The 17,712-nt window shown below is 36.0% G+C and overlaps 1 protein-coding gene across 2 annotated transcripts in view; it reads left to right on the top strand.

The window, feature by feature from the left end:
- The window catches only part of LOC125646423 (molybdenum cofactor sulfurase-like), a 37,541-nt gene that overhangs the window by 3,650 nt on the left and 16,179 nt on the right, over nt 1-17,712 (top strand). The window contains exons 1-7 of one of the 2 annotated variants that reach the window (XM_048872689.2): nt 6,563-6,818; nt 7,033-7,189; nt 7,990-8,570; nt 10,297-10,420; nt 15,847-15,923; nt 16,351-16,550; nt 17,022-17,138. In XM_048872689.2, the coding sequence (XP_048728646.2) occupies nt 6,713-6,818; nt 7,033-7,189; nt 7,990-8,570; nt 10,297-10,420; nt 15,847-15,923; nt 16,351-16,550; nt 17,022-17,138 (1,362 nt within the window). In that variant the 5' untranslated portion in view covers nt 6,563-6,712. Of the gene's footprint in view, nt 1-6,562; nt 6,819-7,032; nt 7,190-7,989; nt 8,571-10,296; nt 10,421-15,846; nt 15,924-16,350; nt 16,551-17,021; nt 17,139-17,712 lie in introns of those variants that run through there. The other variant, XM_048872690.2, reaches the window with a different exon arrangement.

The following is a 17,712-nucleotide window of genomic DNA, read 5'->3' on the forward strand; positions in this document are numbered from 1 at the left end:
TAGATCCACAACTGCTGCAGTTGTTTTACGATGTTAAAGTGTAGACCATGGCAGTAGATCATGGCATAATGCTTATATTGTCTTGCCACAGTAAATATATTACATATCGTTATACACTAAACAGTGCACTGCATTGGGGGGGGGGGGGGGGGGGAGACTAAGGATGAAAATAGAATACCTACCTAAGTTTCTATTCTCAGAGAGATTTGACTTTGTGAAATCTCTGCCATGTTTGATGAGGAACTTCTGGAATTGTGACACAAAAAATTTCTAAATGATGGTGTAGTCTCGATCATCCAAACGTTTGTGTATACTCACCACACTTTCTGACATGAAAAAGTCAGAGTATAACTGTACCTTAATGTATCTGAATGTTAGTCAAAATCATCTTCTTTTTTTGTATATGAACACAATAAAATGGACCAGAATCCATGGATAACCACCCCGTATTGATCTATTGTGGCAAATATCATATTTCTAAATTACCCCTCTCGATTTTCTACATTGTCTGTGAACTCTATGCTTCTCTTGGGCACCTGGAAAATTGGGTGACAGCTAGTTCATTCTAGCCGGACCATAATGTCCATGCAGTGCACATCTCCATAGCAAGGTGACCATGTATTGTAGATATACTGAATTTGTGTAAAGTTGATGACCGTGTATTGTAGATATACTGAATTTGTGTAAAGTTGATGACCATGATGGTCTTCATTTTAATAATATCAATCAGTAATAAAGGCTTTGGTAGGGGTAAAAGACCGAAAGAACAGATACATGTAATTCTGGACTTTGATTTTCATTAAAAAAAAACTCCGCCCTGAGCTCACAGATGTATTGTAAGCTATTTTGATGGGAATTATCTCACCCCATAAAGTCTTTGTCTCTCAGTTTCTCTCTATTTGAATTTCCTGCTATAAATATCTACCTCTAATGCAGGGTGTGAAGCCCCTCCAGGAACTTCAATCAAGCCAAAATTAGCTCCCTCACAGAGATAATGGGACTTTATTAGAGGTCTACATAATTAGCCTAGTCTATAGTGTGCTGGAAAGAATGTCTCCACAAGTCCGCCTGGTTATTATTTGCTATTGATCACGGAACATCATTTCACTCAGATGAGAAATACCATGCCAACCAACATAGGTGCAAAATAGTCCTGTAATTTAGCTTTCCTTTTTTTTTAAAAACAGAGTTAAAATCCAATATCTAATTGGTATTTTTTTCAATACATCACCAGTACATGCATTTTGTCAACCAGAACAGGTGAATTTCCCCATCTCTCTCTCTCTCTCTCTCTCTCTCTCTCTCTCTCTCTCTCTCTCTCTCTCTCTCTCTCTCTCAAGATTGTTGCCTTCTTTATAATGTTCTGCTGACTCTAATGTGCCTGCTATATTGTCCTTATTGAATTTGCATTTTTGATCATGCAGAAATTCAATTTCACTTTCACATTTTCATTGCTTGATTGCAGAAATTATTAGCAGCAATACATGTTGCTACATATTCTTCCCTTGTGAGCACAGTAACCACATTTACAGTAATGGGCTTTGCCAGTTATACAAATCTCATGCTTTCATTGTTTTCATACCCCTGTGATGCATGTGCATAAAAAAAATCACATCTTCTCATCACACTTAACTATTCCAAACTTTGTAGACAAAGCACCAATCTCGATTTGCACACATGAAGTGTGTATTAAAGATCTTAAAATGTAAAACATAGGTAGTGATTGCTCCTTTGCCAAATGTTCAGCATTGAGAAGAGAGGGAGTGACAGGTATTATTTTGGGTGAGACATTCAGAACTGAGCTCCTGTGTCCTGGTGGGTATTGACACAATAAGAGAGTCTTAGAGTTACAGTCCTGAACATCATTAGTGGCACTGCATCCCTCAGTATCATTCATAGTACTGCAGCCCTTAGTGTCAAACATAGCACTGCAGTCCTTAGTGTCATACATAGCACTGCAGCCCTTAGTGCCATACATAGCACTGCAGTCCTTAGTGTCATACATAGCACTGCAGTCCTTAGTGTCATACATAGCACTGCAGTCCTTAGTGTCATACATAGCACTGCAGTCCTTAGTGTCATACATAGCACTACAGCCCTTAGTGTCATACATAGCACTGCAGTCCTTAGTGTCATACATAGCACTGCAGCCCTCAGTATCATACATAGCACTACAACCCTTAGTGTCATACATAGCACTGCAGTCCTTAGTGTCATACATAGCACTGCAGTCCTTAGTGTCATACATAGCACTACAACCCTTAGTGTCATACATAGCACTGCAGCCCTCAGTGTCATTCATAGCACTGCAGTCCTTAGTGTCATACATAGCACTACAACCCTCAGTGTCATACATAGCACTGCAGCCCTTAGTGTCATACATAGCACTGCAGTCCTCAGTATCATACATAGCACTGCAGTCCTCAGTGTCATACATAGCACTGCAGTCCTCAGTATCATACATAGCACTGCAGTCCTCAGTATCATACATAGCACTGCAGTCCTTAGTGTCATACATAGCACTGCAGTCCTTAGTGTCATACATAGCACTACAGCCCTTAGTGTCATACATAGCACTACAACCCTTAGTGTCATACATAGCACTGCAGTCCTTAGTGTCATACATAGCACTACAACCCTTAGTGTCATACATAGCACTGCAGTCCTTAGTGTCATACATAGCACTGCAGTCCTTAGTGTCATACATAGCACTGCAGTCCTTAGTGTCATACATAGCACTGCAGTCCTTAGTGTCATACATAGCACTACAACCCTTAGTGTCATACATAGCACTGCAGTCCTTAGTGTCATACATAGCACTGCAGTCCTTAGTGTCATACATAGCACTGCAGCCCTTAGTATCATACATAGCACTGCAGTCCTCAGTGTCATTCATAGCACTGCAGCCCTCAGTATCATACATAGCACTGCAGCCCTCAGTGTCATACATAACACTGCAGCCCTCAGTATCATACATAGCACTGCAGTCCTTAGTGTCATACATAACACTGCAGCCCTCAGTGTCATTCATAGCACTGCAGCCCTCAGTATCATACATAGCACTGCAGCCCTCAGTGTCATTCATAGCACTGCAGCCCTCAGTATCATACATAGCACTGCAGCCCTCAGTATCATACATAGCACTGCAGTCCTTAGTATCATACATAGCACTGCAGTCCTTAGTGTCATACATAGCACTGCAGTCCTTAGTATCATACATAGCACTGCAGTCCTTAGTGTCATACATAGCACTGCAGCCCTCAGTATCATACATAGCACTGCATCCCTCAGTGTCATTCATAGCACTGCAGTCCTCAGTGTCATACATAGCACTGCAGTCCTTAGTGTCATACATAGCACTACAGCCCTTAGTGTCATACATAGCACTGCAGTCCTTAGTGTCATACATAGCACTGCAGCCCTCAGTATCATACATAGCACTACAACCCTTAGTGTCATACATAGCACTGCAGTCCTTAGTGTCATACATAGCACTGCAGTCCTTAGTGTCATACATAGCACTGCAGTCCTTAGTGTCATACATAGCACTGCAGTCCTTAGTGTCATACATAGCACTACAACCCTTAGTGTCATACATAGCACTGCAGCCCTTAGTATCATACATAGCACTGCAGTCCTCAGTGTCATTCATAGCACTGCAGCCCTCAGTATCATACATAGCACTGCAGCCCTCAGTGTCATTCATAGCACTGCAGCCCTCAGTATCATACATAGCACTGCAGTCCTTAGTGTCATACATAACACTGCAGCCCTTAGTGTCATACATAGCACTGCAGCCCTCAGTATCATACATAGCACTGCAGCCCTCAGTGTCATTCATAGCACTGCAGCCCTCAGTATCATACATAGCACTGCAGCCCTCAGTATCATACATAGCACTGCAGCCCTCAGTATCATACATAGCACTGCAGCCCTCAGTATCATACATAGCACTGCAGTCCTTAGTATCATACATAGCACTGCAGTCCTTAGTGTCATACATAGCACTGCAGCCCTCAGTATCATACATAGCACTGCATCCCTCAGTGTCATTCATAGCACTGCAGCCCTCAGTATCATACATAGCACTGCAGTCCTTAGTGTCATACATAGCACTGCAGTCCTTAGTGTCATACATAGCACTGCAGTCCTTAGTGTCATACATAGCACTGCAGTCCTTAGTGTCATACATAGCACTGCAGTCCTTAGTGTCATACATAGCACTGCAGTCCTTAGTGTCATACATAGCATTGCAGTCCTCAGTGTCATACATAGCACTGCAGTCCTCAGTGTCATACATAGCACTGCAGTCCTTAGTGTCATACATAGCACTGCAGTCCTTAGTGTCATACATAGCACTGCAGTCCTTAGTGTCATACATAGCACTGCAGTCCTTAGTGTCATACATAGCACTGCAGCCCTCAGTGTCATACATAGCACTGCAGCCCTCAGTATCATGCATAGATCTACATTTGTGGCTCTTCACCGTAACAATTGGGGATGTTTCAATGTGAATTTAAAAAATTTCAATAAATTGTTAGGCTGTGTTCAGAGGAAGTTTAGACTAATTCATATTATTTATTTCATTCGTAATCTCTGGCATCTTATTCAATTGTAACTCGAAGTTAATACTTTTCTTTCCAAGAAATGTCAACAGAACTTAGTGTGAATATTGTGTATCAGATGTGACATTGATATTTACTATTCTAAATCATCAGTCATAAATTTCTTCTTGGCTGCCCAAAATCACAGGTGCAGGGACCAGTAAGCTGCCTGTTATGTCTTATAGGTGACAGATTAGTGTTTTGTGCAGCAATTGCATTTGTCAGGAATGGTTAATGAAAGCTACTAATATCATAACCAATGCTTTTGTCTTCGGTTATAGGAGTGTAACAAATACTAACCCTTGCTGTAGAATCATTTTTACCATACATCTTCATGGAAACTAAACTAAATGAAATGAAAATTTGTGAGAGTAAATCACTTTGATTTATCAGTGTGAAATTTCATGCAGATATTTTTCAACTCTCATGATAAAATTTTAACATACAAATTGGTTTCACCACTTTGCAAAAGCAAAAAACGATTCACTTTAACCCTGTGATCTGGCCCCGTTTGGACTAACCATTGAGCCATTACGTTAGTTTTCAGCAATTATTTGTTAATTTGTACATGCATTTACGTTAAAAGCGTTTTAATATTTTTTTGTTGATTTCGATGATTACCATTGCTATTGAAGTATCAATTAAGAAATATAAATAGTAAGAGGATATTCATTTGTGCTTTGTAGTTGGATATGAAATTTATTTTACAAGTAAGACAAGAATTTTTTTTGTTTTAGATATTCATGAGTGCAAAGCACTCGTGAAAATATAAAAAAAATTCTGTCTTACAAGTAAAATAAATTCCATATTCAACTGCAAAGCATTGCTTTTTGTGTTTATTACATTTTCTTTGCGTTAGAACATGTTTAATAAAATCTTAGAGGATGCAGGGTAATACACAACATGACAATCACCGATATTTTCACACTGTGAAAATATAATTTTTATTCATTGGATAAAATCATTGTACTTCACTACTGAAATGTAATAAATTTCATTTTTGAAAATGCGTGAGGGCATGAACTGTAATGCGTTACACCAGTACATACGTCATGAAGGGCATTTTAGTGCTTCGTGAAAAGTTATGATGCTGGCGTGAAGCGTGTATATGCTGTTCATACCCTTTCGTTTTCTCAAAATTAAAATTCATTTCTTTTTACATTTACATTTTACTTTCATTTCATTTAGAATACTCCCAGTCATTAATTTACCATTATTTATGTACGCATATTTTTGGCTATCATTTCTATTGGTTAAAAATTATCAAAGGTAACAACATTGGAACTGTAAATATCTAGAAATAAAACAGTATTCCTCATGGTCCTCTTATTGTTATTCTCAGTGCATTGCAGTAAATTAATTGATAAATATATATAATATATAAGTATATAGCTGCAATAAATATTATAGATTTGTAAGGCATCTCATTAACATGCTGTCTCGAGCTTTGAAGTGGTAAACCAGCCATCAGATTTGAAGTTTATTACTGCCAAAATGTCTGACGCTGTATAAATACCTGGCATTAAAGATGTCTAATTAACCTAAGATTAGATTGAACTGTGTATATTTGAAGATACTGCAGGATGATTTTGCATTTTAGTGTACATAAACTGGATAATGTAAGACCTGCTTATAGATGCTTATAAAGGCCACCTTCAACATTTTTAAAGACATTTCTTGTTGACATTTGGAATCAGCAGAGATCCTGTGTGATTTGTAGTGTGGCCCCAGATGGCTGGTGTGATACGTCAGCAACAGAAAAAATATCGATGCTGTAGATAGACATTCACATTTAATAAACGGATATGAAATGTTGTAGTACTGAGTATGCATGTGATGAAAATTTGAGAGCAGTACAAATCCAAAGGGTCAGGGGGCCACTCAAGATTTCATGAGGGTCCTGAGCAGAACTGGTGGGGGGGGGGGGCTCTAATTAAGATGTATATTGGTATGGAATTTGTAACCTGGTATGAAAATATATCTTTCTTTGTTTGATAATGCGGTCCACAGTAGGATTTTAAGACTTTGGCTATCAGATTTTGTCATCATTCATCAGTTGTGACATAGTGATTTATTTTCACTTTTTAAATTTTTCCTTTGATTTTATAATGTACAAGCCCGGCTGTGACAATCACAGTGTCATTCCTTGTACTGGGCTCTGCTGCTTGGGAAGGAGAGTTACAAGCCAATGGAATGCGTCTTTATTCATCCTGGGTATGATTAGCATATAAAATACAAATTCTGAACAATACACAAACTACTGCATGTGTATCTTCGGTTCAAAATGAAGACCAAGGAGGTCTGAAAATTAGTAAACGATAAATTATGATTTGATGACGTCAACCAATAAAATTGTCTACTAAATTAGGAAGCTATATGATTGTGAGTTATAGTACACAAGCATTGGCTATAGCCTCTTGTTTTGTAGACTGTATATATGTGGAACACATTGGGGCTACTCTTTACTCCAAAAGTCAAATAGCGGCTTACCAACAGGACTTGCTCAGCAATCTTTATGGTAACCCCCACAGTCGCAGTGAGAGCAGCAGACTAGCGACAGATACGGTGGACCAAGTCCGATTCAGGTAACAAAGCAGTAGGTATTTAATGTGTTTAACCATGCATGATACCTGGTATTCACTGAGAATTCATAAACTGAAGTAAACATTTTCATATGCTTCAGCGACAAATTTTGAATTTATATCAAGTATGATTTTGCTTACTTATGAATATTAAGGATAAATTTTACGTTTTGACATTAGTTTTTTTTTTATCTCCATTGAAGAAGAGTGTCAATGAAATACTGCAAGAGATCTTCCAACTAAGACCCCAATTTTAACATTCATTAAACTCTTAGCTTGGCATGTCCGAGATAATATGTTTTCGTGACAGCTCAATTTCTGGGTCTTTTGACCGTCAGTCATAGGGTAATTGGAATCAAATCCAGATTTTGTTTTGTCATCTTCATATAAGTAATTTCTTAGTTTTGGAATCTATGATATTCATATTGAACATAATTAGATAGCTTGAGACTTTAAAAAGTTAACAGAAAAATATTATTTTAATTAATTACCATCTGCATGTGACCTAATTTAACACTATCTTTCCTCTGATAAAACTAAGATAAATTGTACATATCTTGGAATAACATTAGCCCTGGGTAGTTTTTAAAGATAATTTTCGTATTGACATTTGATTACTGAAGATGAAAGGCACAAGCTTAATATATGTTTGTATTTGATGTCTGGCTTGGTGGAAATTTTCTTATATAAACTTTAATAATTTGTTTTCACAGTTGTAATCCACAGATATTAGTTGCTTGTAACCTTCTCCCTGTATACTTTGTGTAGACAGGTAATTTTATATTGTTCCATCCCTATTCCAGGATCCTGGAGCACTTCAATACAAACCAAGAGGAATATACAGTGATTTTCACAGCAAACTGCACTGCTGCCCTTAAAACCATTGCAGAATGTTTTAATTTTTCTCAACCAATGAACAACATTGTTACAGAAAAGAAAGACCAATCACAAGTTACGTTACAACCAAAAAATCCCCAACATGGATGTTTCTGCTACCTCCTAGACAATCATACATCAGTTCAGGGTATGAGAGAATGTGTAAAAGACAGGGTTTCAGCTATCCTATGTGTACAAGAGACAGATCTCTACAACAAAGACATCCCTAAATCACAAATTCTCTGTCAAAAAATTCCATATCGCCCAGGAAATTGTCTGTTCGTCTTTCCTGCTCAGTCCAACTTCTCTGGTCGCAAGTATCCCTTATCATGGGTACAGGAAGCTAGGAGCCAGACATTGGGTTTTCAGAACCAGTTCCTAGGAGACTGGTACACAGTACTGGATGCTGCAGCCTTTATTAGCACATCTCCCCTGGATTTAGCGGTCCATAAACCAGATTTTGTCACGTTGTCTTTCTACAAGATGTTTGGTTTTCCAACTGGTTTAGGTAATTACATGTAATAGAAATAAAATGCTGTTTAGTTCTTAGTAGTTCAGTTCAGCCAATGGCTGACATGTGCTTTTCTGATTGAAAATTTGGTCATCATCTGACGTTGTTAATTGTCATTGTTGTCATTAACTTTTTAAAGGTCCAGAACCGCAGGGCCAATTTCAATTAAGCCTGCCACAGTATATTTACCGGGGTGAGGTAGATTCAAGTTTGTTCTAGTAAAGGACCACTTCCATTCCAATGGTAGATAATTAGGAAATGTCAAAATTTAAATCGAATCATATGAAAATCTTCTCCTCAAGAACCAATTAGTCAGAAATGATAATACTTATTCATGTTATTTGATAGCTTTCTTATACATTTATAATGCAGACACAAGTTTATTTAAAACTATTGGGCAAGGGGTAATGGTGAGACCACAACAGCAGATGTGCTTGTGGATGGGACTTCCAGTAACACCCCCCCCCCCTCCATGTACCCCCCCCCCTCCATTTTTGTATCTTTGAATGTTCAATTCCTTGGGTATTTTGGGTGTATTTTTAAAGGCATAGGGTCTATCTTTTATCTCAAAAATGACATCACAGTATTTTACAAGAAGAACTCTAAAAAAACAAATTTGTAGAATTAATTATGAGTTATCTATAGCTGCAGCGCTTTGAAATTGAAGTCATTTTGACGTTTTAGCCCTATATAAAATTTTTGTCTGAAGGACAATATATTAAACTGGTACCCCACTGATTGGTGGCTACACACAAATATAAGAGTTGCGAAATCAACAGGGTACCAGTTTAGGCAAATGAGAACTGGGAATTATTTTGTAATTACTATCATATCCAATGTGTTTGTAAACATTCTGAAGAACTTTGTGTGATTTTCTAGTTATGATCTTAAATTTCGCTACTTTTTTGGAACATGCAAAATTCCACCAATACCTTAGACCCTATGCCTTTAATAAAATATGTAACTTCAGAGTGTTTATATTTCAATGGAATACACAAATTTCGCACATATGATCAGTGATATGACATTTTTAAAAACAATTTCTACCTTGGGCATCTTGAGGCATATATCATACATGTATATGATTGTCCAATGGCAGGTCTTGGTTTGATTTTGGGTCACTCTTTATCTGTGTATCAGTGTATCAAGAGATAAGATGACTGTTGTGGCCCATGGACCCCATGTTAAAGAAATCAAAGTTATATATGTGTAATCTAGTGTTGAATAATCGAGAATATTTCATAATCGATAATCGGTCATAATCGAAAGAACTGTATCAATCAATGATTAATATATTTGGTATTTATATGTAGTTAGTATATGTTTATTATTTTTGGAGTTATTTCTATTTAGTTTTATGAATATGTGCAGCATACACACTAGCTGGTGTTGCTGAATTCCCACTTTTCAATATTGAGTCCACTCTGATTCTCCCATGCACATGTCAAGATATAAATATTTTAAAGTGGGTTTAACAGTCAGAGGAATATCAGATTAGATATCAACTAGTGTATGGGGGACAATCAATTATGAAAAATAAAATCGATAATCGGAATCGAATAGCCAAAAACAATTGACAATCGATTGTCAGCACAATCGTTTCATCACTAGTGTAATCTCTGATCAGGTTATTAACTTCTATTTTATAGATGGATGATACTTAGATGTACTTTTTCATCAGGTAAAATCTAAATTCCTTGAGATTGTAACTTTATGTATTCAGGAGCCCTTCTTGTCAAGAACTCATCAGCTCCACTTCTGAAGAAGACTTATTTTGGTGGAGGAACTGTTTCAGCAAGTTCTGCTACAGAAATGTTTCATATATTAAGATCAAACTTGGCAGATAGGTAGGTTTTACTACTTTGTGGTTCCTTTACAAAAAATGGAAGCAATCCATTTACAAATATAAACAAAAATGAGAGCAAAAACATTAGATATTTTTATGCTCAGTAAGCCTTTATGGCTGTGAATGGGTCACAGTGTACACGTATGATGTGTGGAGTCCCAGTGTACATGTTTGATGTGTGGAGTCACAGTGTACATGTATGATGTGTGGAGTCACAGTGTACATATGATATGTGGAGTCACAGTGTACATATGATGTGTAGAGCCACAGTGTACATATGATGTGTGGATTCACAGTGTACATGTATGATGTGTGGAGTCACAGTGTACATATGATGTGTGGAGTCACAGTGTACATATGATGTGTAAAGTCACAGTGTACATATGATGTGTAAAGTCACAGTGTACATGTGATGTGTGGAGTAACAGTGTACATATGATGTGTGGAGTCACAGTGTACATGTATGATATGTGGAGTCACAGTGAACATATGATATGTGGAGTCACAGTGTACATGTATAAAGTGTGGAGTCACAGTGTACATATGGTGTGTGGAGTCACAGTGTACATATGATGTGTGGAGTCAGTGTACATATGATGTGTTGAGTCACAGTGTACATGTATGATATGTGGAGTCACCGTGTACATATGATGTGTGAAGTCACAGTGTACATGTATGATGTGTGGAGTCACAGTGTATATGTATGGTGTGTGGAGTCACAGTGTACATGTATGATGTGTGGAGTCACAGTGTACATGTATGATGTGTGGAGTCACAGTGTACATGTATGATGTGTGGAGTCACAGTGTACATGTATGATGTGTGGAGTCACAGTGTACATATGATGTGTAGAGTCACAGTGTACATGTATGATGTGTGGAGTCACAGAGTACACATATGAAATGTAGAGCCAATATGTGCATGATGTATGGAGCAACAAGGTGAACTAGAAATATACCTCACAGAATGGAGTGTTGCAATTTCTTGGAAAACTGTTGATGGCTTGATGCTTCTGCCCGAGGTGATGACAATATGAATATTGGAATTATTCTCCATAAACTGTCCATAAACCTTTCATAATTTTCTTAATGGTGAAACAGTATCCCTTTATGGCTGAGCTTTCAGGAGCCAACTCCCTCTCCATCAATTTTAGCAGATAAACTTCAAAATTGTCAACATTTCAATTACCTTCATTCTCCTGTCTGTCAGCTTTGTCTTATTTTATCAGAGGCCGAGGAGAGAAATATTCCCCATTCGCCCCAGTTTTACATTTATAATCTAATTTCCTTGTGCTTCTTCAGAATGTTAAGCTCTGGCAAAGGGGTATTTCTTGTCAATCAAAGGAAACAAAAAAACTTCATCTGTAGCAGGTTTATGATTGCCAAGACATTAAAAAGTAACTAAATTGATTCAGTTTGTAATAGATGATACTTGTAGATGGGAACAATAAATTTTCTTTTCCAAAATTAACATTTAAATTGTTGAGGTGCAGATCTGTGAACCGATAACAGTGCAAGTGTTCCAGTAAATTGTTCTGGTGTAATTCAAGCTTGTAAATTTCAAAGATTTATATTACATACATGTACCATTCCTTGTTTTTAATCACTTTTTAAAATCATTTATACCTGAGGGAGTCCACATGTATTGTAAGGTAATTGTATCAAGTTCATTGCAGATATATCATGATAAATATTTTACTTTTAGTTAGAATATTTTTTGGAAATTTTATAAAATTGTTATGCAAGCATCCTTGTGTAGTATGTATTCACATTTGATCATATACCATGACCCATGGAGCCAGGGTGGGGCCACAATGACAACGGGTTTAACCTCAGTTTAACAGAGGAAATTCTTTGATATAGCAATAGTGTAAAGTTTTTTTCAAAATATGATTTCAGTGGTCTAGACACCAGAGCTTTTGAATTTTACATAGGAATATCTTTCTTAAGAAAGACAAGGGTATACCATTCGTTTGAGACCAGGGTGGGACCACAATAAATGTTTTAAAGTTCTACATGCTGAAAATACAACTGCACGTGCGATCGATATGGTCAATGGGCCTCTTGTTTAGTCATTTAGCACCCATCCTGTAGGTCGATTGCTCATGGTGAAACCAATTAACCTCCTTAAATTTCATCGTTAACTCTCATTAACGTTATGAATGTTGCATAAAACCTACTTGAATGAATTTTTGTATCTGCAAATTTACAGTTTTGTTTCCATGAAAAGAAAACTATTATTTCTAGAGTCGTGGACAAATTGTCGTGGCTCTATACATTTATAGTGAATAAAATTATATGTTTCTATGTATATGTAGAAGAGAAATGACGAACGAAGACTTGGAAATTTGTCACGTTTCAATACCCATACAACATCATTCCTGACAGGAATTAAGCCTGGAAGCTTGGCATCCAATAATGCCAATGTTTTCTCCCTCTTTTTGACACATTTTAAGCTACAGGAAAGGACATATTTTACAATTAAGGCCTATTGATTTCTCGACTACAATCTTACACTGATAAAACTGTGATGACACTGCTCTGCAAATTACTTCAGAAAACCCACCGACGTAATTGAAATTTGTTTTACTCATGAAAACATCGGAAAAGGTTCTAATGAGAGGGAAAATGGAGACGTTCCTTTCAAGTTTAAATATGATTAATGAAAACTAATGTTCGGTATTTTTATTTCACTATGATTTATAATAATACAGCTTTCTGAAGAAAAAAATAATTGTGCAGCATGGAAATCCTAGTGTAAGATTTATTGACAACTTGTGCATGGTGCTAATCTGCAGTTGTCTTTCTTCCAATTCAACAAGTGCTTTTAGATAAAGAAAATGCATGGGGTTTTTTTTTTTAGTATCCAGCTAATGTAGACATTACCATTGTAAATATTATTTTTTATTGACAAATTTAATTGTAATCATCACTTCAGAAGTAGGGACACTTTATTCTGCTTTAAATCATCTCAGTTGAAAAGCAAAACATGAAGGAATTTATCTGTAAATGTAAGGCCCAATGTTTGCTGAGAATTCAGTGTTTTTATATGTCAAGTTTCGTCAGATACCTGGCCCCAATTACTTGTACATGTTGTCAATTTCAATTTCATTATCAACTTTGTTTTCAACGTAAACTTTAGTTTATTTTTGTATGATTAATCATTACAAATATTTTTGCTTTTCAATCTGCTTTCGGGGATTTTAAGGAAATCCAAAAATAAACACCCACTCCAATATTGGGTCAAAGAAAAATATTTAAATCTTTAATCAAGCGCACCAATGCTTATGTTCTTTTATGAACATTCCCTACATATTGACACAAAATGAATCGGACAATATCCCTAAGTAAGCTCCATAATCCACTTATTTTCCATAAAGTTCATTGACAAAAAAATTTCATAACACTGTGATTTGTTCAGATATTAATTTCAAAGCTGATTTGAGGCAATATGTGTTCAGTCAAACTTTAAATCTTTAATTATGTGCCAATATCAGGGCCTTGTCCTGGTCATTCAAAACATGACTATATTTACAAAGTTGTTTGTGTGTATCAGTCATACTGCCCTAAAGTATGCAGTTTTCTCGTACATAGTAAATAAGTCCACAATTCTTAACCGCTCTTTTGAATTTTTTTTATCAAAAGAAAAATGCACATATTTTCATATCTTATAGAGTGACTCTACATTTCTGTGGTCTTCAGGGGAAAGATATTTATGAAATTCATTCATTTGAAAATAAGCCTTCTCCAGTAGAGAAAATTTGGACAATATTTCTTCATTACACTTAAATCATATGGATGTCTGAATGGGATTTAAAATCAATATGCCAGGGACATATAGAACAGGCTCAGCAGGATTATTCCACATCTGAAAAGATGTGTGATAAAATAGCCAAGTTGTCATCTAATTTTTGGTCACCTGTGGCTTTTCAGCCCAGGTTTGCTTTAATCCAAGGTTTACAAAATTCTGGCATTGATTTTTTGATCAGCGACCCCACAGATTGACAATCAATGTTGAGATACCTACCAATATTCCTGTTCAGTCTGTACTAAAGCCAAGGTAGAATAGTTGGGTGATCAGGGAATCCTTCTCAGTGTATTTTTGCCATACAGATCTATTTTTAGGTCACCCAAGTCACTCAGGTGTCATTATAACAGTCTGGTTTGGTCTTTTGATGAGCATTATGTGTCTGTCATGCATCAAGATATGTATGACCATTTTCAGATACTACTGAGTCAGTTTTTACCAAATATTGGTGTGTGTGTGGTTACATGTGTGTGTGGGTTAATGTATATATACATGTATATAAAAAAACATTAAAGTCATAGGGATTTGTGATGTCATTTAACAAAGTCAAGGTCACTTGTAAAAATGATAGTTTGAAATACATATATTTGTTTTATCCATAACTTTGTAATGGAAAGACATCAAACAGTGAAGCTTGGCACAAGGGGTTGCCAACAGACTATGTGTTATGAGCTAAACCAAGGTCATTTTAGCTAAGGTCAACATTACTGGTGAAAATAGTCATGAAACATTTCCCTGGACCATAAGTTGATAATGATATAGAGGAGCAGTAAAAGGTCATGCATGACACAAAGGTTGCTTATGGTGAAACAATATGTCATGACCTTGGATTGAAGTCAACTGGCCAAGTTCAAGGTCACTGGAGAAAATTTTAGAAATGTCTTACACCACAACTGTACATTAGAGAGGTGGTTAATACCTCATAATTTGCATGAAGGTACTTTAAACAGAGGCATAATAATTTTGTAATAGAAAATATATGTAGAAGTCTGAAGAAATGAATGTCACTTAAGTTCACTAAAAAAAGACTATATTCAGGTGACTGTTAATTAATTTGTTCAACAATTAAGCATTTGATAGTGAAGTAACTTACATATTTATAAATTATATTAAAACGTTTTGAGAGTGAAGAAACTTACATATTCATAGATTATATAAAAACGTTTTGATAGTGAAGTAACTTAACAATATTCATAAATTGTATAAAAACATTTTGATAGTGAAGTAACTTACATATTTATAAATTATATAAAACTGTGGCGATAGTGAAGTAACTTACATATTTATAAATTATATGAAAACATTATATAACTGGCCGATGTTCCTCATCTGTAAATGCTAAAAGTCTTTCATGTTGTACAGACAGCAATAAGAGGAACATTGCCATTAAGTATAAAAAGGAATCAGATTATATGCTTGTGTTGAACTAAACAAAATTTATAGTCCCAGATATCATACTCGCAGAAACTCATCTTGAATGCACATTTTTTTTCTACAGTAATGCTCATGAGGCAGAAATACTATATTTTTTTCAAATTTTGTTGGCAAATAAAAATATTTTCATACATGTGGGTGATTTCAAAGATGTTGTATTGGTTTGTTTTTGCTCGCCTTTTCCAGATTTGAGGACGGTACTATTCCATTTTTAGACATAATTGCTGTGAGACATGGACTGGATGCCTTGAGGAAAATTGGAGGTGATGATCAAGATTCTGGATTTAATAAGGCCATTACGATTCCATCCATTTAAAATTTATAGCCATTGATCAAATACCTGCATTTTTCTCCCATTGTGGTGATCAGTTTATAGCGAGTTTTAATTGTTTATTGTCCATTAGTATTCTCATGACGTGTTTTCCGATATCAAACAATGTATGGTTTTGTTTTTATCTTGGTTGTAAATTGCTTGAGAAATACTTTGTGTGGTCGTGGGTAATTGAGTATCAATCTAACTTCTGTTGTGATGTTCCTATACTAGACCCTCTATCAAATCCATTTTTCTCATCATAAAAATGATATGAGATGCATGTCATAAAGAGTGTTGATGGAAAATAATTGTTTCAAAGATAAAACTTAATGATTTCCACTTTTTCTTTCCTTGATGCTGACATATTTTTATTACAGGAGGTATGGAAAGAATTTCTGGGCACACATTTTGCATTGCTAAATACTTCCATCATAAGCTGTCTCGTCTTTATCATGATAGTGGTGTAGCCTTGGCTGAGATTTACAGCAATGGCGACTTCAGAGAGCCCTCTAGCCAGGGAGGGGTAGTGAACTTCAATATCCGGAGGGCCAATGGCAACTACATTGGATTTGCAGAAGTAAGGCAGTGTGTTAAGGGGAATAACTCTTGTACATAAAAGCACTTTTCTTTAGGTATCACACCAGTAATTTCTCTGTATATTACTATGTAGGAAAAAAATATTAAAATTCAGTTTGCTAAATTGATGCTGAATAACACAGTCAGAAATATTCTATGTTAATTAACTGGCTCGTTAATACCAGAAAAACAACACTCTACATGCCATTTTCTAATTTTTGTTTAACCTGTAAACAAGACTACCCATGTGTTTTTCATATGTACATGTATGTAAAACAGCCTGAGTGCACCTCAGAAATTAGCCTCAGCTATCTACATTATATAATTCGTTTGTAAAGAATATATGCTAAGCTTTTTTTTATTTGAAGAAGCAAGATAGGATGGAAGTGAATTGTAGCTAAAATATCACAAAAAATTATATATTATTGGGAAACATCATGTATGATAGAATCCATCTGGTTACCTATTTCAGGTGGACAAGCTGTCTCAACTGTATAACATTCACCTGAGAACTGGTTGTTTCTGTAACATAGGGGCATGTCAAATGTTTCTCAACATTTCCTCAGAAGATATCAAGACCAATTTACAGGTTAGGACTGGTGTGTAAATGTTTCTTGTGCTGGCTCAATGCAGTTGGTACCTGTTATGTTGTATAATTACTTATTGTAGCGGAATTCGTCCTACAGTAATACTGTATTTTATAAGCATCTAACCACAGGTGTTCAGGTGACCGGTAATATGTAAATTATCACTTTCTGACATGCTAATTTAAAACTCAGTTAAAAGATAGAAAAATACAACATTAAAATGAAAATGGAGAACAGGAAATAAAATGTAGAATATGAAATGATACAAGTTTTCTGCAGTTGATCCCAAAAGACTAAAAGAATCCTTCATATGTATGAGTGTGGGATAGGGAAATTCCACTAAGGGGACAAGATTTGCAGTCTAAGACGAGGCTGTGGCTGAGTCCTAAACAGCCAATACTGTCTAAGAGATGAAATTTCCCTCTTTTGTTTTATCCACAGTTTAATGCATTAATTCAAGAGTTTTGAGAAAATCCAAATTATCAGGATTAATCCTCATCTCATCTGAACTTAAGGTATTCAATGTATAATGTCCATATTTCATATCTATTAAATGGATGATGGAATATTTGTAAT

The sequence above is a fragment of the Ostrea edulis genome, chromosome 6, assembly GCF_947568905.1.
Source record: "Ostrea edulis chromosome 6, xbOstEdul1.1, whole genome shotgun sequence".
Lineage (NCBI taxonomy): Eukaryota > Metazoa > Mollusca > Bivalvia > Ostreida > Ostreidae > Ostrea > Ostrea edulis.